The following is a 26,814-nucleotide window of genomic DNA, read 5'->3' as shown; positions in this document are numbered from 1 at the left end:
GTGGAATTACTAGGTCATAGAAGTAGATTTAACACTTCGAGAAACTGAAACTTCGCCAAAATGGCTGTATGTTTCACAGTCCCGCCAACATGTGCAGGGTCTGGCTGCCCTAGAGCTGTTCCAGATTTGCTGTGGTCAACCTTGTGCATTTTACACATTCTAATGGAGCATGTGGTAACACCTCATTGGGTTTTTAATGTACATTTTCTTGGTGATTAATGAAGTTGAACAGTTTTTCATGTGCTTATTGACCACTTATATACCTTCTTTTGTGAAGTGCCTGTGTGCCTTTGCCTCTTAAAATTGGGCTGTCTCCTTGTTATTGAATTTCAGGAGTTCTTTATATATTCTGGATACAACTACTTTGTTTTATGAACATATTCTCACAGTCTGTGACTTGCTTTCTTATTTTATTGATAATGTTTTATGATGAAGAATTTTTGTGTATTTGATGAAGTCTAATTTATCATTTTTGATTTTATGATCACACCTTTTGTCTCACAAGAAATGTTTTCTTACCTCAAGGTCACAAATATATTCTTCTATGTTTTTTGTTTTGTTTTGTTTTAGGCTTTACATTTAGGTCTGTAATTTGTCTCAAATAGGTTTTTGTTTGGAGTGAATTAGTGACTGATGTTGTTTTTTGGTTTTGTGTTTGTTCTGTCGGACCTCACACAAGTACATTTCAGACACTGATTTACAAGGTGTTAATATTAGCAACAATAAAATCTTTCCCCAATTTGGCTATTAACACAAGTTTTGACAAGTGGCTTTAATACACCTGGGAGCATTAGGTGACCTCACAAGAGCCAACTCCTCTTCTTGCATTTTTAAGCTTCTCTGCATGGGACCCCTCTGACTTACCAACCATATTTATTTATCACTGTCAGACTCCTGCTGTCAAAAGAGCACTTCTTTTCACTCCTCCTGTGTGTAGCATAGCATGTGTGACAGTCTCCAGATGGTATTACCTCCCTTGATTTTTTTCTCTCTCTACTTTTTTAAATTATGAAATTTACTATTCACAGATACATATGTACAATTCCAAGAATACACATTCACATTGATAAGGTCTTTTAAATTTATACAAATTTGTACATTTTTGGTGCTCTTCATTGCTTCCTACAGATTTGGGGTTGAATCTGATATAATTTTTATTTAGTCTGAAGAAATTATTTTGGTATTTCTTGTATAGAAGTTCTGATGGGGAGAAATTCTCTTAACTTTCATCTCTAAAAATGGATTTATTTTGCCTCCAATTTTTTAAATTAATCTTTTCTTTTGGGGAAAATAGTAGATTCACATGCAATGGTAAGAAATAGAGAGAGATTTCATACATCGTTTACTCAGTTTCCTCCAATGATAATATCTTACAAAACTACAGTAAAATATTATAGCCAAGATATCAGCACTAATGCAATCAAGATACAGACTATTCCGTCACTATTAGGATCTCTCATGTTGCTCTTTTTAGTAACTTCTCTCTCCTCTCTGCCTCCATCAGTGACCCTTGGTAACCACTATTCTGTCTCCCCAGTTTATAATTTTGCCATTTCAAGAATGAAATTATTGGATGGAACAGTTTGAGATTGCTTTATCTTTATTTTTAAGGCTATTTTGGTAAGAGATGGAATTCTAGGTTGACATTTGTTTGTGTATGAGTGGGATATGTGTGTGTGTGTGTTAGTGTGTGTGTGTCCTTTGTATTTTTCCAGATCAGTGTTTCCTGAGCTTTTTGGATTTGTGTGTTGATGTCTTCCATCAAATTTAGACCATTCTCAGCAAATATCTAATTAAATATTTCTTCTGTTCTCTTTTTTCCTTCTTGGGCTCCAATTACAGATATGTTGGACCATTTGATATTGTCCCATAAATTAAGACACTCTTATCTATTCTGTTTTCTGTTTTTTTTTTGTTTGTTTGCTTTCTTATTTTTGGTTTGCTTTTTTAACCTCAATTCACCTGTCCTCAAGTTCACTCATTATTTCCTCTGCTGAGTCATTCTGTTATTAAAACCAATCAAATATTTATTTCTGATACTCTCTCATTTCTAGAATTTCTACTTGATTCATTTTTGTAGTTTCTTTGTGTCTGCTGAAATTCACCATCTCCTTATCCATACTGCACACTTTTTCTAATAGATCATTTAGCATATTTCTAGTTATTTTAAAGATGCTGTCAAATAATTCCAACATCTCGGCCACCTACAGTTCTACTTCTATTATCTGTTTTCTTTCTTCATCATGAGATGTTAGAACAATTAAGTCTAAAGTAAATAATATTTCCCTTTAGAAAAGAGTTTTTTCTTGTGTCAGGTCACTGGTTTGGAGTGACGGAGTAAATTTGTTCTATAGTTAAACTGGGTCTGAGTTTTTGGGCAAGTTTAGTTTGTTTCAGTTCACTACTAGCTACAGATATTTTGAGAGTCAGCTCAGAATTTTCCCTTCTGCAATGCTCTAGGTGTGAACACTACCAAGACTCCCCAAATTTATTCATGTTTTCCACCAGCTTTCCACACCATGATGGATCTCTCTCTGATTTACAACTCTACTGACAGCTTTGTACATTGTTGGAGAGTTCCCTTTACTTTCTGGTCCAGCCATAGGCTTTTGGAACTTGTGAAGACTCTGTTCTGCCTGGAATGCCTTGGAGGGATTCCTTTCAGCTTTCCTGTCCCACCTGTAGCTATTATCAGTGGAAAACCTGAAGTGTTTTGGAGAGTGGAGGATTCTCTCAGGTCTCTTGCTTATGACCAGACCTTGGCAGATGAAAATCCAGGATGCCTTTGGCTGACTTATCTCAGTTCTCCTCTCCTTTTGTAGCTGCATCCTCAGCTCTCTGACTGGTTTAGAAAGACGGTGACTCTGTGGCTTATACATCTTGTCTGGGTTAATGAGAACAACAGTCTCTTGTCATTTTCTACCTTCTAACCAAAGAGACATCTTCCACATGTCTTACCTTCTGTTTTCTCTCATTTCATCTCTCTGAGTTGTTTTCTGGGTAATTTTATTCAGAGCAATCTTATACCAATATCTCATCATTTGTAACTAATCTGCTTTTATCCTGTCCTTTGGCTTTGTACTTGGAATGCATGTGTGTACGTATTTGTATCTTTTTGTTTTTAGAAGTTCTATTTTATTCTTCATCAAATCTGCTGCCTCATAAATTTTCATAATCTCTTTTTCTTTTGCTATACTTTTATATTGCCCTCTTATTTCTTTAAACATATTAAAGACAATAATTTTATGTATTCTAAACCTGATAAATAAAATATATACAAACTCCATAAATCTGACTTCAAACAGAGTTTGTGGTTTCTGGAAATTCTCACTCGTGGAGTGTTTTTTTTTTTTTTTTTCTCATCTGTTCAATAATTTTGTCGGCATGAGTATGAATTCATGCTCCTTGGAACTTTAGCTGTGGGGAGTCTTCAAAAATGGGGTTTAAAAAGAACTTTTCTCTAACAAGGATACACATTTGCCTTTTCCAGGTGCTTTAGTACTACTGAATTGGAAGCACTGTCAACTAATTTGGAGGGATTGAGGCCACATTCCTGCCCAAGTTCCCATGAGTACAGGCCTTTGGATAGAAATTCTCATGCAAGATTGTGTGTGTGTGTGGGGGGGGGGGGGGGTTCTTCCTGTTCCTCCCATAGCTAGGATGGTGGGGGGGGTGGGTTTCAATTCCTACCTTCTCCTGTGGATTTTTCCTTGGCTTGACCCGAAGCTTCCTGCGTTTATGGGGTGGGATTGTCAGTGATGTGACCACATTCTTCTGGCCCCAGGTTGTCTCCTTTGACCTTCCTCATGGCCCATAAACCTCAATCTCATTTACCGTCCGAGACTGGTTTCCTCCCACCAGGTGCCATCCAGGCTGGTGCCCCAGTGATCCCAACCCCCATGGATTTCTTCCCTGTCCTTTATGACCTTCAGGAGATTCCCTTATTTTCTGCTGGCTCAAATGGGCATTATATTTTAAATATTTGATTCAACATTTTTAGTTGTGCTATTTGTCTGCAACTCTGCAGGATTCCCTCTTTATCTGCTATTTCGACTCTGCTCTCCTGACAACGAATGGGTCTGTCTGCAGTTTCCAGGGGCCCTCAGGAGCCATATTTTGAAAGCACACTTCAGGATTTGGATAAGTGTGGGGAGATGTGTGTCCTTATCGGATAAGGTAGTTACACGCTCATCTGGATATCCACCATGCAGACCTTCCAAAAGGGAAAGCCTGCTCCTTCCTCAAGCCACTGGCCCATTCTGACTTTAAAAATATCACATGAAAGTGATTCTCGTATTAGTCTTTATTTTGGTAACTGTAAACGTTGACATGAATGTAGATATTGCTAAGTTGAAAAGTAAATGTATCGTTACTACAAACTTACTTTTACTGTTTTAAATCTCATACAAGCCCTTATGATTTAAAAAACAGTGCTTAACACTTATTTCTAATTTTAAGTTAATTGTTTGGCAGAAATATATACTTTTAAATAATGACTAGACAGTGTCTGGTGTTAATTGCTCTCGCAGACTTCTGTGAGTAAAAGGTTGAATAAGTCTGTGCAAGCTTAATAATTTAGAAGGGAAGTGCATAATCAAAGCTGTAATTACACAGAAATGTTGTGAGATAGTCTGGGGTAAAATCTATCTGATAAAGTAGAAGTAACTGTGAAGTCTTAAAATGTGCTGTTTTCCCTTTCTGCAGAGAAGAAACCTCACATGTGGATACACACAATGGGGCAGTGAGCCAGCGGCATGGATGTTGAAAACCAAGTGGGTTCTAGGCTAAAGCCAGAGACCTGGTTTGCATCCTACCTCTGCTGCTGCCAGCTCTGTCCCGCCAGGGCCCTGGCACCATGGATCGGGTGAGATGTGTCGTGGTGAAGTCACTGCAGAGACCTCTGTGGGGACGATGCCTGTGTCCTGGGCTGGGGAGCAGGGGAGGCTGATAGTGATCTTGCTGCTGGTCAGCTAACTGTCCTGCTCTACCAGCCAGGGTACACCAGCATCTTTCTTCTTCCAGGAGATGCCAAGATGAGACAGGAGATACATGGGCCCCAGGCTGAGCCGCTAGAGTTTGTCCCCTGGGGACAGATACTCCAAGATGAACATAACAGCAGGAGGATAATAGGAGGAGCTGAGCCCTGCCCAGATAAAAGATAAAGACCACATATTCCTCATTCTCGAAGTCAAGGGGACCTTTCTGACCACACATGTGCAGAAAGACTCCTTGAAGGTCAAAAGGGAAGGGGCACCACCCCATAGTAGGTGATGTCAGCCTTCCCATAGGTCTCTGTGCTGGAATCCATCTTGGCTAAGGGAGCACACGCACACAGGGGAGGACCCTGAGATAAACCACATACGGACTCAGAACCAGGCAAAGCAAGATGATTGGCCACAGTAAACCCAGAAGAAATGTCCCATAAATGTGATTCAAACTACCACGAGGGCACGACTCTCTGAGCCCACCCGTGTGAGTCTATTCACAGGTACTCTTTTCCTCCTAATAAACACTTCACTTGTTTCACTACTTTCCATCTCTTTGTGGAAATTCATTTCTACACAGCTGACGGGCCAGGGCCTTGTCACTGGCCACTGTCCCTAGTGGCCTAGTGGCTAGGATTCAGTGCTCTCACCGCTGCGGCCTAACTTCAATCTCTGGCTGGGGAACTGAAATCCTGCTTCAAGTTGCTGCAGGCCAAGGCCACCCAAGATCAAAGAGACAACGAAGTGGCCTTAAACCAAGTCTGACCTTTCTGTCACCTTTGTCACGTCTGCTCAGTCTAACATGGTGAAACACATGATCTGGGATGCAGGAAACATGCTTCATCCCCGGACACTGGAGACCTCACAGGATGCTAGAAGCAGCCTCAGGTTCCTACAGTTCTACTTAGTGCTCCTTGCAAGCCCACATCCACAGATGCTGAGGTCACCATGCCTGCCTGAGCCTATGGAGATGGCAGTGCCTGACTTTCAAGCAGGCCCCCAGGAAGTCAGAGATACAGTATTCCTCTGTTTTAAAAAACAGTAGTTTTTCTTGACAAACTACCAAGTAAAACTTTTAAAAAGTTAATCAAATAAAATTAGTGGCACATAATTGCTTCAATCGTTAACAAAGAATATTGTGATACCCATGTATGAACTTGAACATTTAAAGCAAATTCTCATTCCCCACCCCCCCCCAAAAAAACCACCCAGATACAACAACAACAAGAAAACAATGAAGGCAAATGCAAGCTGTCAAAATAATATCATTCCAATGGCGTCAACTAAAAAACCATCAGGATCCTACTGGAATTACTGACTGAAACAGATGTCTCCAAGGCTGACTGTCTCCTGAGCTCAGATTCTCATTATCTGCGTGGGCAGTTTTAGGGGCATTGTCTGTATTTTCTATAGAAAAAAGTTTTGAGCCCCGCAAAATTTCTTGGGTGACTCATAAAAATATCATTTACGGTATACCTGGCTTGTTTCTGCTACACTGAGACAAAAGACAAGTCCCAGGGGTGCAAAAGCCAACTGAAGTCACAAAAGAATACAGACATTCCAGACTCAGCCTCCATCTGAGAATCCACGCCAGTAATCCCGGGTGAGTTGCACTGTGGTCAGGTTAAAAGGGAAGGGTGCAATTTCTCATTGCTTTCTCAAAACTTCTGTGCTGGAGGCCCCTTCCCAGGTCCCTCAGAAGCATTGCCACCACCAGCGGATGCAGCCTTTGCCTCCGTGGAAGTTTCCTCCTTACAAGACACCAAGAGCACATTTGGGTTCCTGTGAAATCTACCTTGATGTCCTTCTGTTTCTTTTATCTCCTAAACCCGTGTTTCTGCGTCTGGGCGGAGGAGGTCCTTGGGATGGGTGGAGGGTCCTGTGCTCACGACCAAGAGCCCCCTGCCGGGAAGGTCAGGCAGCTGTCCGTCCCCAGCTTGGAGGGGAGCAAGGGAACTGATAAGATCAATGTGTTTTCCATTGAAAACACTTGCATGAGATTAAAGAGAAAAAAATAAAAATAAAAATCAACTTGAGGAGCCAGCACAAGGGTTTTCTTCTTTTAAGATTTCTTTCTCCCTCTCCTTTCTCTCCACTTGGTCAGATTGTGGAATTTGAGTGGAAAGGAATGCCAGGGAAGGACAAAATGCAAAGCTCAACCTGTGAATTAAAACAAATTGTTCATGGTAACATTTCCTTTTTCTAAGGTGCATTAAAAATGGGATGCACAGCTAAAGAAAGCCAGAAAAAAAGAACGTGAACTTACACTTTCTGAAATTGTATTTACCTTACTTTAGTTTTTCCAATGCCAGTATTTCTATTTAGAAATTAAAATTATGCATTGCAAAACTGCATCAAAATCCAGAAAACTCACTTCCCCATCACTAAACAAATAGGTTTATAAACAGAAAGACACATTAAAAATATTATTCCGGATGATTGCCAAGGTGATAGGAGATAAATTTCAGTCCCTTTAAAAATACAAATAGGAAAGGTCAAGAGTGAATGCTTTTAAAATTCTATTTTCTGCTCCACTGCTGATTTAACAGACAGATTTTCAATATGCAAATAAGGGCTGGTCCTCAGTTACAGACATTCTGAGAGGTTAGACCCTGAGTTGCCCTTTTCCTCCTTCCCTGAAGGCGGCTCTCCAGTTCAACTCAGGTTCCTCGAGTCTCAGGCAGGAAGAGCAGCTATAAACTGACCTGCAGGAGGCGCTACTCACATTTCATAAAGCACTTCTTCAGCACTTTAAGGCGGGATAGGGGCTGTGTTTGGTTTTCTTGGGCTCTTCCTCGGCCGATGACATGGCTTCAGAGCAGATATCATGAGTCCGGAGAATGGCTGTCACCACAACAGAACCCAAGTCTGCTTTTCTAGATGCTTCCACACTAACAAGGCTCCGGAGGAAGCAAGCGCCCTACACTGGCAGGTTCTCCTCAATATCCCCAGGGTGATGGGAAAGCAGAAACTTGAGACAAGTCCTGCCAGCCTTTGGATCATTGATGGGAGCGTCCCAAACTGATGGCAGCTCAGGATCAGAGGCCCCTTGACCTTCCTCTGCCTGCAGGGATGTGGGCTGGCAGGGGGCTCCACTTAAGCAAAAAATAACCCTGCAAGCTAAATGCCTCTTTGTGAAAACTCTATCCTCTTTCTCTGGGAACTTATTTTTTTCCCCAAAGGTGAAGCAATGGTTGTAAAACATAGGGATACAGGCCAGGAGACCTTTCTCCTGCAGAAGGACACCGACACTAACCCCCAGTCTTCCTATGAAGCATGTTTCTGGAGTCACGCGTGGGTTGCCCAAGCACTTGCAAATGTGATTGTTGTCTTCTATGAAAAAGTCCTGATTACCCGCTGGTGGCTGACGGGCAGCCTATGTGGGGCTTTGCCCAGCGCACGTGGGGCACGTTCCCGGCTGCTGAGAGGCTCATTGGGCAAGGTGCCCTGGGCAGGGCAGAAGACCTGGCACTTGGGTTTAGGGCCTTATCTTGTCAGTTGCCTCCCACCCCCAGGGCCCTCCTGAGTCCACGTGACCAAGGTGCCTTCAATACAGCAGGAGCAGAGCAGTAAAGGACAGACAGCATCTCAGGGTCCCTGGTGACACAAGGGTACCTTACCATGAACGCACTGATTGCCCTAAACCCCAATCCCTGAAACATCACAAGGTGTTTTTTTCTTCAAGAACTGTCACAAAACTTTAAATGTGACCGTTACTTAAAAATCTGTATGGTTACCTCCTTTCAGGTTTTGCTGCGTTTTTATTAAGGACAGTTTTAAGAATCTAACTGATGCTGCTGGCTTGGACTTTGTTCATGAAACAAACACCCACGGAGTTAGGAGCTGAGGTGTTCAGGCTGCCTGGGGTGACAGCTGGGTGGAGACCTGACAGCACTGCCTGACAACCCTTTCCCCGGAGCTGCAGGCTCAGGAAAGGCAATGGAGAGCAGAGCCGGGCGGAGGGCACGCGGGGTTCTCCTCCCGCTGGGGGACAAGAGGACAGCAGCCCCGAAGTTCTCCCTTCCCCATGCCTTCCACCCTTGGGGACAACTTCCCGAGTGGAAATGCACTCAGGAGACAAGGCAAGCGCCTGAGTTTGTTGTTAACCTCGGGGGCCATCAGAAGGAGCAGAGCAGGGGCTTCCCTGGTGGCGCAGTGGTTGAGAATCCGCCTGCCAGTGCAGGGGACACGGGTTTGAGCCCTGGCCCGGGGAGATGCCACATGCCACGGAGCAACTAAGCCCATGAGCCACAGCTACTGAGCCTGAGCTCTAGAGCCTGCAAGCCACAACTACTGAGTCTGAGCTCTAGAGCCCGTGAGCCACAGCTACTGAGCCTGCGAGCCACAACTACTGAAGCCCGCGCACCTAGAGCCCATGCTCCTCAACAAGAGAAGCCACTGCAATGAGAAGCCCGCGCACCACAACGAAGAGTAGCCCCTGCTCCCCACAACTAGAGAAAGCCCGCACGCAGCAACAAAGACCCAACACAGTCAAAAATATATTAATTAAAAAAAAAAAAAAGGGGGCAGAGCAGGTGTGGCCCATGACGTTCCTGCTCCTCCAGCCAGAGCTGGGCCCGGGGTCTCTGGAAGGAAGCCCAGAGCCTGGTCACAGAGCTGTCTGGGGAAGCAGGGCCTGCGGGATGGCGCAGAGGGGGACGGACATTCCAGTGTGTGGACTGTTTTAATGTTTAATTTACTACATGCATACAAAACTAGCATGAAAACATTAAATAAAATAAACATACTGGATTACAATTTAAGCTATTAAAGTGGATACTTAATAGTACAAATTTACATATAAAAACATGGCAATCAAGAGCGGGCCTTCTGTGAATGCAAAGGGCGGGGTGGGGTTGAGGTTCACTTCTTTTGCCCCCATTCTCCTCCTCTTTTGAGTTTTGTCAGTTGAACACTCACAGTTTAGGGTGAGATTATCTCAGAGCAGCAATCAATGGCTATTTGTTAGGAAAAAATAATATTCTTAAAGATGACATAAAAAATGAAAAAGAAAAAATGGTGGGGACTAGATTCAGTTCCAGATGGTGGAAGGAGGTTAACATGCTCACCTTCTCTTCTTCCTAAATCTCCACTGAAATCGACCAGGAGGGGGACAATGGGGGAGGCTGCCTGCAGAGCGGACATCTGACCTGAAGGCAGTGCAGCTGGGAGAGCAGAGGTGGCAGGCACCCAGGGCAGGGCAGGCTCCCTGGCTGCAGGGAGCACGCCCCTCCCTAGAGGCTGGTACACACCCGACAACCCAGGTTGGCACCCAGTGGGTCCAGGGTGAGGCCGTGCCCTTTGAGAACCACTGGTCTGGGGATCAGCCCGCCAGGCATCCCCTCTCCCTGTCACCCAGGGCACAGCCCCAGACAGGTGCAAGGCAGCATCACCTTTCCCAGCAGGACAGCAGAGGCCCCTGAGGCAGGAAGCCCTGATCCTAAAGCCCTTCACAAAGTCCCTCGTAAAAGCAAGCAGCTGCTTCCATTTTTATAAAACTGAATCAACCATCTCTCACCACCACTCTTCACTCACAATTCTTTGTCTACATCGTTAGAACTGTTCAGCTGTGCTGAGCAAACTGATTGCAATACAGTGACGGCTCTTTAATTCATAAAAATCATCCGAGCATACGAAGACAGAAATGTCACACTATAAAAGTAGGTCTTCCTTAAAATTCTCTGTAGAAGCAAGAAAAGGAACCTCATGTTTGTTTCACAATCACAACAAGCACACTGAATTTCTCTGAGAAAGTGGCAGGCAAATTAAGGAAAAAAGAGAGGGAAGTGTTTAGGTTAATGGCTCTGTCTTACTTCCCAAAGTCCCCTAAATTCCTAGAACACTCTTCAGGGAGACCTCTGTGGCATCGTTGGCCCTGGTCAGGCAGGTTGATTAGACTCCCATTCATGATTCTCTGTACTATGGTTCTAGGAATGCTATTTGTAAAGAACTGAGCAGGTTCCAGGTGGGCAGGTGACTTAATCAGGCCCGTGTCACAGAACCTCTCACCCACTATCACTATCACCCACCTGCCACTTGTTTATTCATTTATTTATTTTTGGTCAAAGCGTTTTGTTTTAGGATCGTCAGAAAATATCCAGGGAAGAATCTGACCAAACTGGAAAAGTATTTGCTTCTATTTTGGGGGGGTGGGGTATTATTGTGCTCTTGAATTCCATCAGCTTTACAAGTCACCCTTTCCACACATCTTCTCCCACTTACTTCTGGAGATAAGGGGCCTGGGCAGTAAAACTAACTCTGTTCGAAGCCCACGGCATGAATGGAGAGCTGTCCTCCTGAGTGCCGACTGCAGACAGGAGGGCCTTTGCGTCCTGGATCTTGTTGCTCACGGTGGGACCACAGCGCCCTCTCACGGCGCCACGCTGCTCATTCCACTCCAGGCACAAACCCCTTCAGGTCTCCATCAATACCGTAAATTTGTGAGTTACGCCGTCACATCCTCTCTTATAAAAACAAAGTAAGCAATGTGACCAAGTATTCTCAGGGGGGTGGGGTGGGGGATTACAGCCTGAAGTGTCACCTCCAGGCTGATTTGTGCTCAGAAGGAAAAGCTGAGGCCTCCCTAGGAGGTGCATGGGCACAAGATGACCGTTAAGGTCACTAGCCACGCTGCTCTACGCCCTCCGCACCGCCCGCTCCTCGGGCCCCCGAGTCACGTGAGCGGCTGCAGGAACAGAGGGCCAGGCCCGGGCCAGGCTGCCTGCCGCGTGCGGGACCCAGCCAGGTTGCCAGGACCCCTGTGCCTCCTGGGTGCACAGACTGACGCCAGCCTAAAGCCCCACCCAACTACAGGTTCAAATGTTTACCTACCTTTGTGCGTGTGTGTGTGTGTGTGTGTGTGTGTGTTTTGTTTTTTTGTGTGTGTGGTACGCAGGCCTCTCACTGTTGTGGCCTCTCCCGTTGCAGAGCACGGGCTCCGGACGCGCAGGCTCAGCGGCCATGGCTCACGGGCCCAGCTGCTCCGCGGCATGTGGGATCATCCCGGACCGGGGCACAAACCCGTGTCCCCTGCATCGGCAGGCAGACTCTCAACCACTGCGCCACCAGGGAAGCCCGTCTGTGTGTGTTTTTGATAAAACTCTACAACCATGTTCTGCCCGGGGACCAAAAACTAAATTTAACCACAGCTTAAAATTGTTTCACCTTCTGAGAGTGACGCAGCACAACAGGCAAGCTCAGGCCTGTGTATTAAATTCAGGACCGGATGCTGACATGTAAGCTCCATGCATCCTCGTGGGCAAGGAACGGCAGCCGGCAGCCAATGTCAGGTGCCACCTACCCTCCACCAATTAAGAACACCTCAAACTGTTGAGGTTAAAAAACGTTTTGAATCCTGTGACAAATCTATTCACTAGGCAAATATACCCCCCAAACTGCATCTGCAGACCTGCTCTCTCTCCCCTACCCCCTTTCACTCCGCAACCCTCCCCGAGCCCATCGTTTGTGGGAAACGCTCACCAGTCTCACTGCCACCCACAGGAAGCAGAATCCAACCACTGGCCACCCCCTTGCTCACCGACCTCGCAGCCTCAAGCAGCTCAGGGGCCAGCTGCCTGCCTTCCTGCCTCCCTGACTCGGGCAAGGTAGCACGAGCCGAGGTGCTTGGCCACCACCTCCTGCCCTGCCTGGCGTTTCTCCCTCCCCCCTCCCCCACGCATCTTCAAATTACCCGACCTGCCAAGTGAGGGAGGCTATCTTCCTCCCCAGGTGACCATGCGCTTTAAATAACCTGCAAACTCAATCAGCTTCCCAGCTTGTGTCCCCACCTTGCCCAAACTCGACTTCCGCCTGTAAAGGATCCCTGCCACCTCCACTTGGATGTCTCACGTCCCAGACACATGCCTAGGACGTGTGACTCCTACCACCAATCCCGGAGCTCCTGTCCCCAAGCCCAGGTGCTGTGGGAACCCTGATTCCTATCTCCCCATCACCCCCAGTTCACGAACTCAGCATTGATCCCATCTCCATGACCCGTGTGGCATCCATCCACCCTGATGGTCTGCACGGCCACCAGCGTCAACCCCCAGCCTCCTGACACGTCTGCTTCCCGCCCCACCCTTCTCCTGCCCTGCGTCACAGCACAGCACCGTGAACCATGACACCTGCTCCAATCTCCCCAGGAACGTGACCGAGCCCAGGGCCGCCCAGGGCCGCCCAGGTCCCAGTGACTGGCAGTTACCTCGCCCACTTACACAGTATGTTCTGGCCATACCGGCCTCCTGCCCACACACGGCAGGCTCTTCCCCTCTCAGAGCCGGCGCACCTGTCTGGGAGGGACGCATTCCACGGTCCCCTCCTTTCAAGGTGGGCTCCCTTCTCTCGGGTCCGAGCTCACGTGTCGTTACTTCCTTGGAGGGACCCTCCTTGACTAACAGAGGAGTCTCCCTGCTATTCTTCTGCAGATCGCTGCATCTCCCTCACCACACTTAAACCCCAAATTTGGACTGCTGATTTATTGGGGTGACTGTGTAGGGTTCTACCAACAGTTCACAGGCCTTTGAGAACCTGGCCGTGACTTTCTTCACCAGCTCCTCCCAGCAAGGCCCTGGCACAGAGCACAGGCCCAAGAGACAGAGGTAGAAAGAGGGAACACACCAACAAAAAGCATCCAAAGGGCAAGGCAGAGTTGTTTACAAATCTCAGTTTGTTATAATTACTTAAAAAACAGGAGGAAGAAGTAACAAAATACTTGTCAAATGTGATTTTTAAAGGGTAGCAACTGTAGCTAAACAAAGACATCCAACCAGCACTTATCTGGTATCTGCTCTCACTAAGAGCACCTGGGAGAGCACCCAAACCCGATTACATCCGGGCAATCCACCACGCCTCCGTCCAGGAGGGAGGTCCCTCTGGCAGGCCACTCTCCTCTGTCTTTGGTTGGCACTGACTATTTGGTTCATCGTTGGTTGGAGCAGAAGTAAGGCCAAGTGTCACTTTTTACTGATCAGGACAATCGTGTGCATCGCTTACTTTTATTTTTTATTATAAAAAACACATACAAGAGTTTTAAGAAATGATGAATATAAGACAAATCAGGACCACGGTGAGTTATTAAACCCATTTTCTATGTACAAATACTAAAATTCCGAAAGTGGAATATCATCAAATGTGAGACACATTATAGGCTGTCCATATATACACGGCACATGCAGAGACCTGCCCGCACTTGGCTGCGTCTGTATGTACACAGCGAGGTACAAACACCCGCGGTGACCTCTATCCTCAGCTCTCCTTTTCCTGATACATAGTTAAATATTTGCAAGGAACTTTAGAGATCTGAAGAAATGCATTAAAGGAAGTTCTAAAGGCTCTCCCTGTTTATTTACTCTGGTCAGCTACACTCTATACCTTGAGAGGAGCTCTGTAGCCCAACTCCAGCTAAGACAGTGGAAGAGTCTTCGAGGAGCACTGTTTTAGCCTCCTCATCTTTTCCTAGTCAGTCATTTGGGCGCAAAGTCCAAAATTGGCTCAGGAACCAAATCAATGTTTTTACATTAAATTCATTACAAAATGCCACTCAATTTTTAAAAGCGACTAAAAGGACACTTTCTGCAGCAAAAAAGGGCTAAGTTCAAGTTTTTGTTGTTTGACCAAGACACAACAAATTACAATCCATGTCATGTGATCACAGCAGCCATAAGTGAAATGCGTGCGGTTTAGGGAAAGCAGCCACTGCTTCCTTCTCCGCCCCCAGCACTTGTATCTCCCTGACGTCTCTCTCTGGAACCTCGGTTTGCACCCTGGAAGCTGACTGATCTATCTCCACTCGAGCAACGGGAAGGCACTTCTCCGGGCACAGCACGGGGCAGTCAGCCACAATCCTCCGTACACAGAGCGCTGACCTCCTCTAGGGAGCTAAGCACTGCGGAGGGGACGCGGTGAGAGGTCTCTGTGCGCCAGGCTTCCAGGATCTTGGAGATCTCCGCTGGGTTGCTGGGACTTAAGTCACACAGAGCGTACACGGCTGCCAGCTGGATACCCCATGGTATGTCTGAAAAGAATTTCCACATCAGTCATCACACAAGAAAATCTTCGTTATGCAAAATGTTAATGATCTAATAAAATACTATTCAACAAATACTTTCTTCCAGCAATGAAAAGTAAATATTAAAAAAAAAAAAAAAACACAATGAAAAAATTCATTTAAATCCCTTCTGCAAATGGAAAACAAAAACAAAGCAAAACACTGCACAGCTCTCTACAGGTTCCTGGCGCTGCCTGTACCCAGAGGACAACGAGCCGGAGTAGGGGCACAGGACCTGAGGCGCCTGCCCTCTCATGATCAGTGCTAAGCTTTCCAAAGTGGTCCTGGAAGGATCACACCCTCATGTTTAAGTTTTAGTAAAATGTGGACCCCAAAGCATTTGTCAAATAAATGACTCCATTATACCCCCGGAAGTGTTTATAAGTGGACTTTGGAAATGAAAAACATGATGAAATGAGAGCAAGTGAAAAACTAATTTTTAGTATGTAGTATAGCATATACAATACTCTTACACACTAGATTATAGTATATGACTATTGATCATGGCATTTAATTGTAGACTACAGCTAGGTTAGAGATTATGGTGTATTAGAGTTCTCATTCAGTATAAGTTTATTTAGGAGTTATTTAATTCAAATTTAATTTAGTTCAATTTTAGTTAAATTCACTTCAATCATTTAGTTAAAAAATTTAGGAGTTATTTCATTAAAGCTTATTATTAACTATACACTGTTAGTGATGCAATGCCCAATAGGGAAAACTACTACTATTTAAAAATAAATATCACAAAACCCACACATTCAAATGTTAATGCTGTAGATGTAGATAGTACTACAGCAGCTTTAAAATTACATTCCCTGGGCTTCCCCGGTGGTGCAGTGGTTAACAATACACCTGCTGATGCAGGGGACAAGGGTTCGATCCCTGGTCTGGGAAGATCCCACATGCTGCAGAGCTACTAAGCCCGTGAGCCACAACTACTGAGCCTGTGCTCTAGAGCTCGCGAGTCACAACTACTGAGCCCCCGAGACACAGCTACTGAAGCCCGCGCACCTAGAGCCCGTGCGCCGCAACAAGAGAAGCCACCACAATGAGAAGCCCACGCACCACAAAGAAGAGTAGCCCACGCACCACAAAGAAGAGTAGCCCACGCACCACAAGGAAGAGTAGCCCCCGCTCGCCACAACTAGAGAAAGCCCGCGCACAGCAATGAAGCCCCAACGCAGCCAAAAAAAAAAAAAAAAAAATTTTAAATTTAAAAAATATGTTCCCCTTATCTACATGGTAATTAGAGAAGCATAGACAAGGGCACATAGTAAAGACTTAAAGTCAAACAGTTAGAGTTTTACACAGGGATTTAAAAATAATTATAAGACCATGTGCACTGTGTAGGCTCTGGACTCGGGCAGCCTGGCTGTGACCTGGTGGAGCTAACCAGTGCCAGGCCTCCAGCAAAGTATGCTTCTTGCAGGGCGTTAACTTCCTGTGCATAGAACAAAGTCAACGTTCAAGCCCTGGAGGGCCAGCCCCAGAAGGTCACCTTGGGGACCCCGTGCTGCTCTGTGGGACAGGGCCTAACCCAGAGCAAGCCCAGTGCAAGGCCCTCTCGTTCCTCCCAGCAGGAAGGCCGCACTGTTGCCAGGAAATGTCCACCCGGCATCTGTGGCGAGACAACCCGTCAGCCACTCCCTGGCTACTCCCTGATGACAACACACAGTCTAGACGGTAAGAGTACATTTTCAGGGCCGTTACCTCAGCAGCTATTCTAAAATCAAAGAAGACAAAAGTTCTCATTAGCTCAACCTGCCATGCCTCACCCTGAAAGCAGAAGACAACCTACACGTTAAGATCCTCTCGGATGTAAATTTCAGATGTCACCGTGTGTTTCCGATGGAAATTGTGTAACTGCATTACTCCTTTTTTTTGTTTTAATTTTTTTTTAATTGGAGTAAAATCGCTTTACAATGTTGTGTTAGTTTCTGCTGTACAATGAAGTGAGTCAGCTATATGTATACATGTATCCCCTCCCTCCTGGACCTCCCTCCCACCCCCTCATTACACCCATCTAGGTCATCACAGAGCACCAAGCTGAGCTTCCTATGCTTTACAGCATGTTCCCACTAGCTATTTTATACATGGTAGTGTATATATGTCTTCCCTAATCTCCCAATTTGTCCCACCCTCTCCTTCCCCCCATGTCCACATGTCTGTTCTCTACGTCTGCGTCTCTATTCCTGCCCTGCAAATAGGTTCATCTGTACCATTCTTCTGGATTCCGCATATATGCATTAATATATGACATTTGTTTTTCTCCTTCTGACTTACTTCACTCTGTATGGCAGACTCTAGGTCCATCTACATCTCTACAAATGACCCATTTTCATTCGTTTTTATGGCTAATATTCCATTGTATACATATACATGTACCACATCTTCTTTATCCATTCGTCTGTCGTTGGACATTTACGATGTTCCATGTCCTGGCTATTGTAAATAGTGCTGCAGTGAACACTGGAGTGCATGTGTCTTTTTTTTTTTTTTTTTTTTTGCGTCTTTTTGAATTATGGTTTTCTCAGGGTATATGCCCAATAGTGGGATTGCTGGGTTGTATGGTAGTTCTATTTTGAGTTTTTTAAGGAACCTCCATACTGTTCTCCATAGTGGCTGTATCAATTTACATTCCCACCAAAGAGTGCAAAAGGGCTCCCTTTTCTCCACACCCTCTCCAGCATTTACTGTTTGTAGATTTTTTGATGATGGCCACTCTGATCAGTGTGAGGTGATAACCTCATTGTAGTTTTGATTTGCATTTCTCAAATAGTTAGTGATGTTGAGCATCCTTTCATGTGCCCCTTGGTCATCTGTATGTCCTCCTTGGAGAGATGTCTATTTAGGTCTTCTGCCCATTTTTTGATTGGGTTGTTTGTGTTTTTGATATTGAGCTGCATGAGCTGTTCGTATATTTTGGAGATTAATCTTTTGTCTGTTGCTTCATTTGCAAATATTTTCTCCCATTCTGAGGGCTGTCTTTTTGTCTTGTTTATGGTTTCCTTTGCTGTGAAAAAGTTTTTAAGTTTCATTAGGTCCCATTTATTTGGTTTTGTTTTTATTTTCATTACTCCAGGAGGTGGGTCAAAAAAGATCTTGCTGTGGTTTATGTTTATGTCAAAGAGTGTTTTTCCTATATTTTCCTCTAACAGTTTTATAGTGTCTGGTCTTACATTTAGAACAAAAAAATTTACAATTTGCATGGGAACACAGAAGACCGTGAAAGCTAAAGCAATCTTGAGAAAAAAATGGAGCTGGAGGAATCAGGCTCCCCGACTTCAGACTCTGCAACCAAAGCTACAGTAATCAAGACAATATGGTACTGGCACAAAAACAGAAATACAGATCAATGGAACAGGACAGAAAGCCCAGAGATAAACCCACGCACATATGGTCACCTAATTTCTGAAAAAGGATGCATTACTCCTTGATTGCGTAACATACAAATAAAAATGAGACTCATCACTTCAAAGGGTTACTTTTGAGTTTTAATCTCTTCCCACAAAGGAATAAGAATATAAAATTACATGCTCTGAGGTATACAAATGAAAAGGAAACCACTGCTATGAAGACTGGCTCACAAAAAGCCTCCAGTTTCCAAGTTCTCTGGGGATGCTAAGTACTCAGTGATACCCAGGCCACACTGGGGTCGCTGCTTCACACGTGTGACCACACTTGGTCTTCACGACACAACTCCAGCCAAGCCTCTGCAGGCAGCTGAGGCTGAGTCACTGGTCGGAGGTCACAGGACAGCATGAAGATAGTACCGACAGTTTCTGAGACAGAACGTCAGCACCAGGACAATAAGAGAGTTTCCTCTTCCTTAGGGATGCGCTGCCCAACAGGGCGAGCCGCTACCACTGAAACAACAGGAAACCCACACACATTCAAATGCCAGTGCTGAGAACGCAGGCAGAGTGTGGCTTCGTGATCAAACTCCTCACCCCCAAGCACTGAGAGATGCACAGAGCATGGCACGTAGTAAGAACTCAAAACAGATTTAATATGAGGAATGCAAATGATTTAAAAATAATGATAATAAACAAAAGTTTTACCTTCATCCTGGGCATGCTGTATAAACATACCAATAACTGCACTAATGTTTTTCACAGCTGATGGAAACCCTTCCTTCAAACCCAACTGGCCTAAACGACCTAAGGGGGAAAAAAAACCAAAACAAAATGTAAACAATCTGTGGTTAAATGTTAACTTTTCGTAAGAATTTAAAACTTACGTTTTCTTTCGTTTAGCATGTACATTAAGCTTCAGGATCCTGAGCTGAAGTTAGATGGGTACCTATTCTTAAATGAAAACAAATTAAACAGTAAAGCATCAGGACTCAATACAGCACCATCCGTCCCGGGGTGGGGGGCTGTTCTGACTGAATGATTCGTCACCTCTTCTGTTACTCACACATACAGGTGATACACAGATACACAATGTGTTGCTTCCCCAGTTATCATATAATAAATGGAATTTAGCAGAATGAATGGTTTTAGCAGGCTCAGTGTGAAATGACTAACTTCTGTGGGTTAACGGACTAAATATAAGACACAGTTTGCTGTTACAATGTAGTTGGCTAACACAACCTCCGTCCTCACGTAGAGCAGCCGCTCCCAAGTGTGCTCTACTAAACCCCCGGGGTCCTCAAGGTCAAAACTTTGCTTTCCCAACGACACTAAGAAGTGATGTGCTTTCCTTCCAGTGCTGAGATGTGGCCTGACAGTGCAAAGGCAGTGGCGATCAAACTAGTGGACCCTCAGCACCAGTCAGGGCAGTGACATGGGGGTCACTCTCCATGGCCAGGAGCTCACAGTCGGAAAAGCTAACTCATTCAGAATGTCCTTCATGAAACGGTAACAATGATTCTTATGAAATCCAGACCCCTAAGCACACGGCTCTGCGACCTTCCACGGATGGGACAGGAAGGGCACGTGAAGCACACCCCTGGCACCTCGGCACCCCGACTCTCTCCAGGAAAAGCACCTGTGCAGCTGCTTCAGCTGGGAGGGGAACTGGGTGCTTTCTCCACCCACTTTTCACTCAAAGAACCACTGACAAACTATGGCTATTTAGACCGAGACAGACATTTTCTCAAAAATGAGAAAAGTGAACCTGTCACTGCAAGGAAATCATTGTTGTCAATGATAAAATTTGAGCTCTTAAGCAAAATTAGAATTTTGGAAAAACTTCCATCACCTACCCTAAGCTTGACAGCTTCAAATACTTCAGATTTCTCTGATGAGATCAGTGATGATATTAATGTCTGTTTTCTTGATATTGTTGACATTTGGAAGATCTGTACAGATCAGTATTTTCCAAGTGAGCAGTACATGTTACAAAATCATGAATGGGCAAAAGATCCCTTCAACAAGTCAGGTGGACCAAGGGACTCTGGTGCAATAGAGAAGCGAAGTTCACTGATGAGGTTTCAGATGTCACACTGCAACTAACCTTTAAGAAATCATCACTTGTTGAGTTGCACTGCAGTGTCAAAGAAGAATATCCACAATTACTTGAACGGGCTATTAAAACACTCCTTTAATCAACTACACATCTGTATGAGACTGGACTTTCTCCAAATACTTCAACCAAAACAACATACAGCCAGAGACTGAATGCAGAGCAGCTATGGGAAACCAGCCCTTCTATGAATCTAGATAGTCAAGAGGTTTGCAGTAAGATAATGTTCCATTCTGCTCACTCTTATTTTTGTTTGTTTTGGAAATAGTTATTTTTCATTAAAAATATCACTTATATTAACATTAGTTTATTACTATTAATCTTAAATGAATAGTAACATTTTTTTAAACTCCTAGTTTTAATTTCTAGTACAATAATTGACACATAAAACCTGGAGTGACAAAACCTCTTTGGGGGTCTCACTAGGGGACTAAACAGGACAACACTTCTCGCCTAGTCCCCACCCATCTGGACCCTCCTTTATTCCAATGGTCCTGTGGAAACCAGCTTGCTTCAAAGCGGAAGCCTCTGCACCTCCCTCATGGCCAGGCCTCATGTCCTTTTGCCCCGGCTGTTACAGAGGAGGAGGATTCTGAGACATACCTTGGATGCCGTCTTACCCAAGTCCTCTTCCTGTGCTCTTATGACAACATTATCCTGCATGCTCACTGTTCTGTGTCCATGTTCTCTCAATAGTACAAACAGCCCACAGGCTTAGATGTGACCCAGTCCATCAGCCTCATCTCTGTGTTGAATATGGAGAAACTGAGGCACGGGACACTAAAGGGACTTTATTACTTTGTATCCCCTATAGGAACTAGCTTAGCGCTAGTTACACGCACCCTAAATGCTGTGATAGACAGCAGACATTCAGTAAATTCCTACTGATCAATGACTCCCCGGTTAATTCCTAATCCAGGAGGAAACTGTAAACATATGGATAATCCCTTAGGAAGTCTTTCACAGGTTGAAAAGTAATGTACTTCAGAGATCAGAAATTTCAAGGTACTGAGCACTCTTAGATATCTCCTTGCAATTAGATCAAAGTTCTAATAACTGCATGTCACCAGACCTGTCCTCTGAGACAAGCTATCGAGAGCATTCAATGCATGACTATTAGCAGAGAAAGGGACAGTGTGCGTGCCTAGCACAGCTATGGGATCATTTGGCCATGGGATATGCATGTGTTTCCAGATAATACACGACTGCATTATAATGACTCCCTTTCTTTTAATTAAAAATGCTTAATGAAGTGTGTTTTATAAAGCTTTATTTAAGTTAATGGAGCAAATCAGAGATAAAGTAAGAGGAAATCATGAGTCTGAGGTATATGGTTTGGGGGAAAAGGTTTACATATATGATGACTTGACAAAGATGATGGACAAATTTGCTAAATAGACGGGAAGAAAAGTCCCTCTACAGAAGGAAGGTGAGCGAGTCCAGGGCAGTTCAGCCAACATATTAAAATTCAAGTAAGAAATGTGGAGTCAATCTCAGTGTCAAAGACAACACACTCCCCACTCACGGAAGCCTGAAGAGGAGAGCTTGCCGGCCTTAGGGTAGGTGAGACCCAGTCTACAGGGCAGGGATCAGAGAAAGATAGTTACCCAGTGTTTTCAGTCAAGATTTCAGATGCAGGTATATTAAGGAAAGGATGAGTTAAGACAATTGCAAAGAAAACCTGAAAGACAAGGTGAGACACTGGACAGAAATCAACCAAGTACTGGCTATTGCAGCCTGATGTGCAAAAACCTGACATGAGAAACAGTGTCATCCTAGCTTCTAGGCTCTCCTAACACCAGATGGGCCACTTCAGAATTTAAAGCTCTTTGGGGGGCAAAATGGGGTATTCTATACCTTTATACTCCGCTGCGTCTAGTGGCATGCAGACTTCCGTCCCCACTCTGCTCCCTTCCCACCCAGGGACCTCAGACAGGGGCTCACCGGCCCCCTACCTCCTGCCCCCCCGAAGAGAACCCGACCCCGCCAGGACACGAGCCGCCTGGAGTAGGCTCTCCCCGTCCTCCACGTCCCCAGGGGTCCAGAGCGATCCAAATGTTCCACAAAACGCTCTTTAATCCATTATTGTTAAGGTAGGTTAGAGAAACCCCATTTAATAATCACATGTAACCATTTCATTTGCTAACGGCGGTGTTCATACCCCAATCCAACATTAGATAACACTGAACCATTTCGCCAGACAGCCTGTTTTTATTTCCCATGGGGTAAAAATCCAATTAGGATTTACAAATCTGGAGTTAAGAATACAGACAATTCCTTTATTTTATGAATGCCTACTGTGTGACTTCATTTATTATTAAGAAATCAGTCAACCAAGTTAATTATTTGCTAAAATCTTTAGCAAATGTCAGCTTCAGAAACTGCAAGAAGCTTCTCCAGCAGTTTCTTCTTAGAAACGGTTCAAACTCCAACTCAGATGGGTGTGCGGGAAGGAAAGCACACACCCACCCCTAAAGCTGCCTCTCAGGATTCCGCCCTGCTTCCACCCTCCCCCTCGGCCCACCCCTGCTCGCCGGGACCCCAGCCCCTGCTTTGCTCGGGGGGGGTGGTGGTGGGGGGGAGCCTTCAGCACCAACAGACTCCCAGCAAAGCTCAGCCCCGGTTCTCCGGGAACAGCCCAGTGGCCCCTCTCGCCCTCCCCACACCAGGCTTTTCACTCACACGAGCTCGTCCTGCCCTGGTCCACCCGCGGACCTCAGCAGGGTTTGCCAGTCCTGAGTCTGCTCTCATTTTTGACATTACACTTCCTTTCTAATTAGCCATCCTCTCAACTAAATTTATTTACTTATATATTATAATTTTATTATGCAGTATTGTTAACTATATGTTAATTATACATTATTCCTATGACACACATCATTGTATTATACCACTCCTAATTATGTAAATATACATATATTACTCTAAATAATATATATTATCAAATGTTATAAATTATTTTCCCAAAAGCTATATTTTAAAGACTTAAAGAATAAATTAGTCTGAGTTTGACTAAAACTACCAGTCAGGTTTTCTCCCTACAATTATACATCCCTGTTTTTAGACAAACTATGACCATATTCTTCTTAATTCACAAGTCAGTTACTTTTTAAGGTACATATTCAAAAGTATTTCTATAAACTTGTACGGGTTTGTCTGGAGCCTGAGCATTTGTAATTTTAAAAAAGCTTTTCAGGCAGTCTGGACAATCAACCAAAGCTGATAAGAGCTAACTGAGGAGGAGAATGACATGTGAGGCCGACCCTCCATCACAGATGCTTCTCAGAGCAGGATGGGGTCAACCACCAGAAACACATCCTCCCACTCTCACTTTCCATCCTGTTACAATCAATAAATACACAAAGAAACAACCACTGCAATGATAACAGCAAAAATCACACCATATTTTATAAGTGTGACTTCAAAAGTATATTCTTCAGCAAATTTCACAGATTCTTCATCTAGGTCAACATGTAAGCATTTACAAACCTAACACCTTTCCTAATTTCTTAAATTCTCAAAAAGCATTCTCAATTTGGAATGAATTAGTTCAAAGTATGAACACATTCTTTCTTGAATTCATAAGAGAAGCTGCTACCCAAACCAGAATTTCCAGACACACACATGCCACCAGCTGACGGCTGAAAATGAGGTCACTGGCCCTTCTGTGTCCTTGCTGCTCCCACTTGGGACAGACAATGGTCCTCAGAGCACTGGACCTGAGGCATTCAGGGAAGTCCCCCACTGAGCAGTTTAGTCATCTCCACTTCCACATTTTCATGCTTTCATGTTCTGTATCTTAACTCCAAGTGTATGTTAGGTTATTTCCAGTGAAAACTGTTAGATGTCCACCTTGAAACCAGGTTTTTGTCAAGACCCAGTTTATATATTTATTTACTACAATGTTCCTATGTTTGCATGTAAAATGTGCACAGTGCAGGAATGCAGATACAGCTAACAAAATTAGTCAGGGATATTATATTTCTTACTGTGGTCTATTTATAAGACTGACTTACGTGATTTAAAAATTCTCAAACCTATTTCAAATGGTTTTATCTTGGAGTTTTAATTAATTAAACACCAAAGATACTTAAAAGTCATGATAACTATCTCCAAGGATCTAAAGGGCCCTGACACAGAAATAGGCTGAACCTTGTTTTGTCAGCCCCCAAGCAATCAATACATGGCAGATAGAGGAGTCACTTTAAAGTAAAGAGAGCCTTCTGATAATGAACAGACCTCATCACTGATAATGATGCCTGGACTAGAGAGCAGTTTGTCAGAGATGGGGCAAAAGAAGAAAAAATAAGTAAAAATAAAAAATAAAGATTTATGGGTGAAAGGGAGGGAGGGACAGAACTAAATGGCCACTGAGGTCCTCTTTAGATGTGAGATTAAAAAGAATCTATATTTCACTTAAAAGATTTTTAAACAATGATTTTAATTTCTGTTTATTCATCTTACAATTTACAGAAACAAAATAAAACTAGTTTCCAATTATAGAAGTACATAGTTATCCTTATTGAGTGAGTATGAAAAAAAAAAAAACTGGGGTGCAAGCAGGGATTAGGTATCTACTTATTTTATAAATCAAATTAACTGTAATTTATAGCAATGTATCCAGCAATGTATCCTGGAGTGTGTATATGCAAGTGTGTGCATGTGTGTATATTAAAATTAATATCTGAGAATCAAGAGTTCAATTATAAATAAAATGTACTAACATGAAAAATCTTAAATCTGAAAAAGGTGAATAAAATGTTAATTTATAAAGGAAGAGTATGAGTAATGAAAATTAATTTAGTGCAAAAGTACCTACTCTCGTGGCCGTAAAGTCAGTTATTATAGCGAAGTTTCAGTCAAAATATATTATTACACACTTATTCTCTCACCAAGATACCATCAATAACAAGAACAAATTTAATACAACAGACAACTCACCAATGAGCCTCAGTATTGATGCTATGATAATATCAGGAGTGTATGCAATGTTTGCATGTCCTTTTCTGTATTTTATCCACTTATCCATTACAGGCCACAGCTCCTTACTACAAAATAACAACAACAAATATATACATGTATGTATGCATATGAAAGTATGCTCACCCACCATTGTTCAAATATTAAGAAGAAATTATCTTAAAAATGGTCCATAGGAGACAGTTAGTGAAGAGGAGGAACTTGAAAAGATGTAGCATTTTTGGCTAACATGAGAACAGACACTGAAAGCTCACATACTTTCCAACTATTCAGGATCTCTGTGCTTACAGTGGCTTTAAAAAGGCTGCAAACACCCATGCTTGCATCTTTATTCTATTTAACCCTTTTCACAAGGCTTTAGCGTAGAGATGCTGAACAATGTCCCCAAGTCACAGAACTGGAAGCAGCAGAGTCTGGATTCTCACGTGGACCATCCAGATGGAAGGTGGCACCTGCGTTCTAGAAGCCTAGTTTCCCGGGGTGGAGCAAGGACAAACAGCCTATATTTTGTAAAAAGAACTAAACCAGAGGAAATGAACCACACTTTACATGGATTAAAGAAACTAGATCTACTGACTGAAAACAGTGGCAATTCCTCTTTGCTCTCTCTTTTCAAAAATGTATTAACTTCTTACATAGTATTTATAATATCAGCAAAGTTAAATACAGACAAATGAAAGGAAAATGTACGTTAAAAAACACATTCTCAGATAACTATCACTCTTTTAATTTGGGGCTTTTCCTCCCACAGACCTCTATGCTTGCATGTATGTGACAAACACAGTCAAAGTGACTGCAGTGCTTAGGAATCAGGGTCTGGAATCGGCCAGGCAGAGATCCTGATATCCAACACTGTCCATACCGCCAGCGGGGGACCGTGGACAAAGCACCTGTGACTGGCACCATCCCTGGTTGTTTCATCTGTCACTAGGGATAGAAGGGCCCCTGCCCTCTGGGCTTCCAGGAAGATGAGGCCCAGGGTAGCCACTCACACATCATTACCCAGACAGCACTGAACAGACTGTCCTGGCACTTTCTTAGTAACAGACTGAAAAACACTTTCATGTCAGTATATAAAAATCCATGTACAGCTATTTATTCTAACATGGCTGTATCTCATTATATAGACATTCCATAATTCTATTACCTATTATTTGACATTCAGATGTATAATCTTTCCCGAGTGTTAAGAAGGAAAAACAAGAGAACAGATTTCCACAGAATATATTCCTCAAATGTCTCAAAGATACAGACTATTAATCCTTTGGTGAATCCTTTTCAATGTGATAAACCCCTTTAAACCAGCCTTTCTCAGTCAGGGTTGTAAGAAAA

General features: G+C 43.8%; 1 protein-coding gene across 11 annotated transcripts in view; it reads right to left on the bottom strand.

Annotated features, from left to right (window-relative positions):
• Nucleotides 1-13,964: 13,964 nt before the first annotated feature.
• ICE1 (interactor of little elongation complex ELL subunit 1) overlaps nt 13,965-26,814 on the bottom strand; it is a 58,802-nt gene continuing 45,952 nt past the window's right edge. For 2 of the 11 annotated variants that reach the window (XM_019951085.3, XM_019951086.3), the window contains 3 exons: nt 25,444-25,550; nt 19,095-19,193; nt 13,965-14,997 (listed from right to left, as the gene is read on the bottom strand). In XM_019951085.3, coding sequence (XP_019806644.2) covers nt 14,816-14,997; nt 19,095-19,193; nt 25,444-25,550 — 388 coding nt within the window. In that variant the 3' untranslated portion in view covers nt 13,965-14,815. Of the gene's footprint in view, nt 14,998-19,094; nt 21,248-25,443; nt 25,551-26,814 lie in introns of all 11 variants that reach the window. The other 9 variants (XR_004525737.2, XR_002179616.3, XR_002179614.3 and 6 more) reach the window with 9 other exon arrangements.

The sequence above is a fragment of the Tursiops truncatus genome, chromosome 3 (genome assembly GCF_011762595.2).
Source record: "Tursiops truncatus isolate mTurTru1 chromosome 3, mTurTru1.mat.Y, whole genome shotgun sequence".
Classification (NCBI taxonomy): domain Eukaryota; kingdom Metazoa; phylum Chordata; class Mammalia; order Artiodactyla; family Delphinidae; genus Tursiops; species Tursiops truncatus.
Note: the sequence above shows the minus strand (reverse complement) of the source record. Positions and strands in the feature narration are given on the sequence as shown.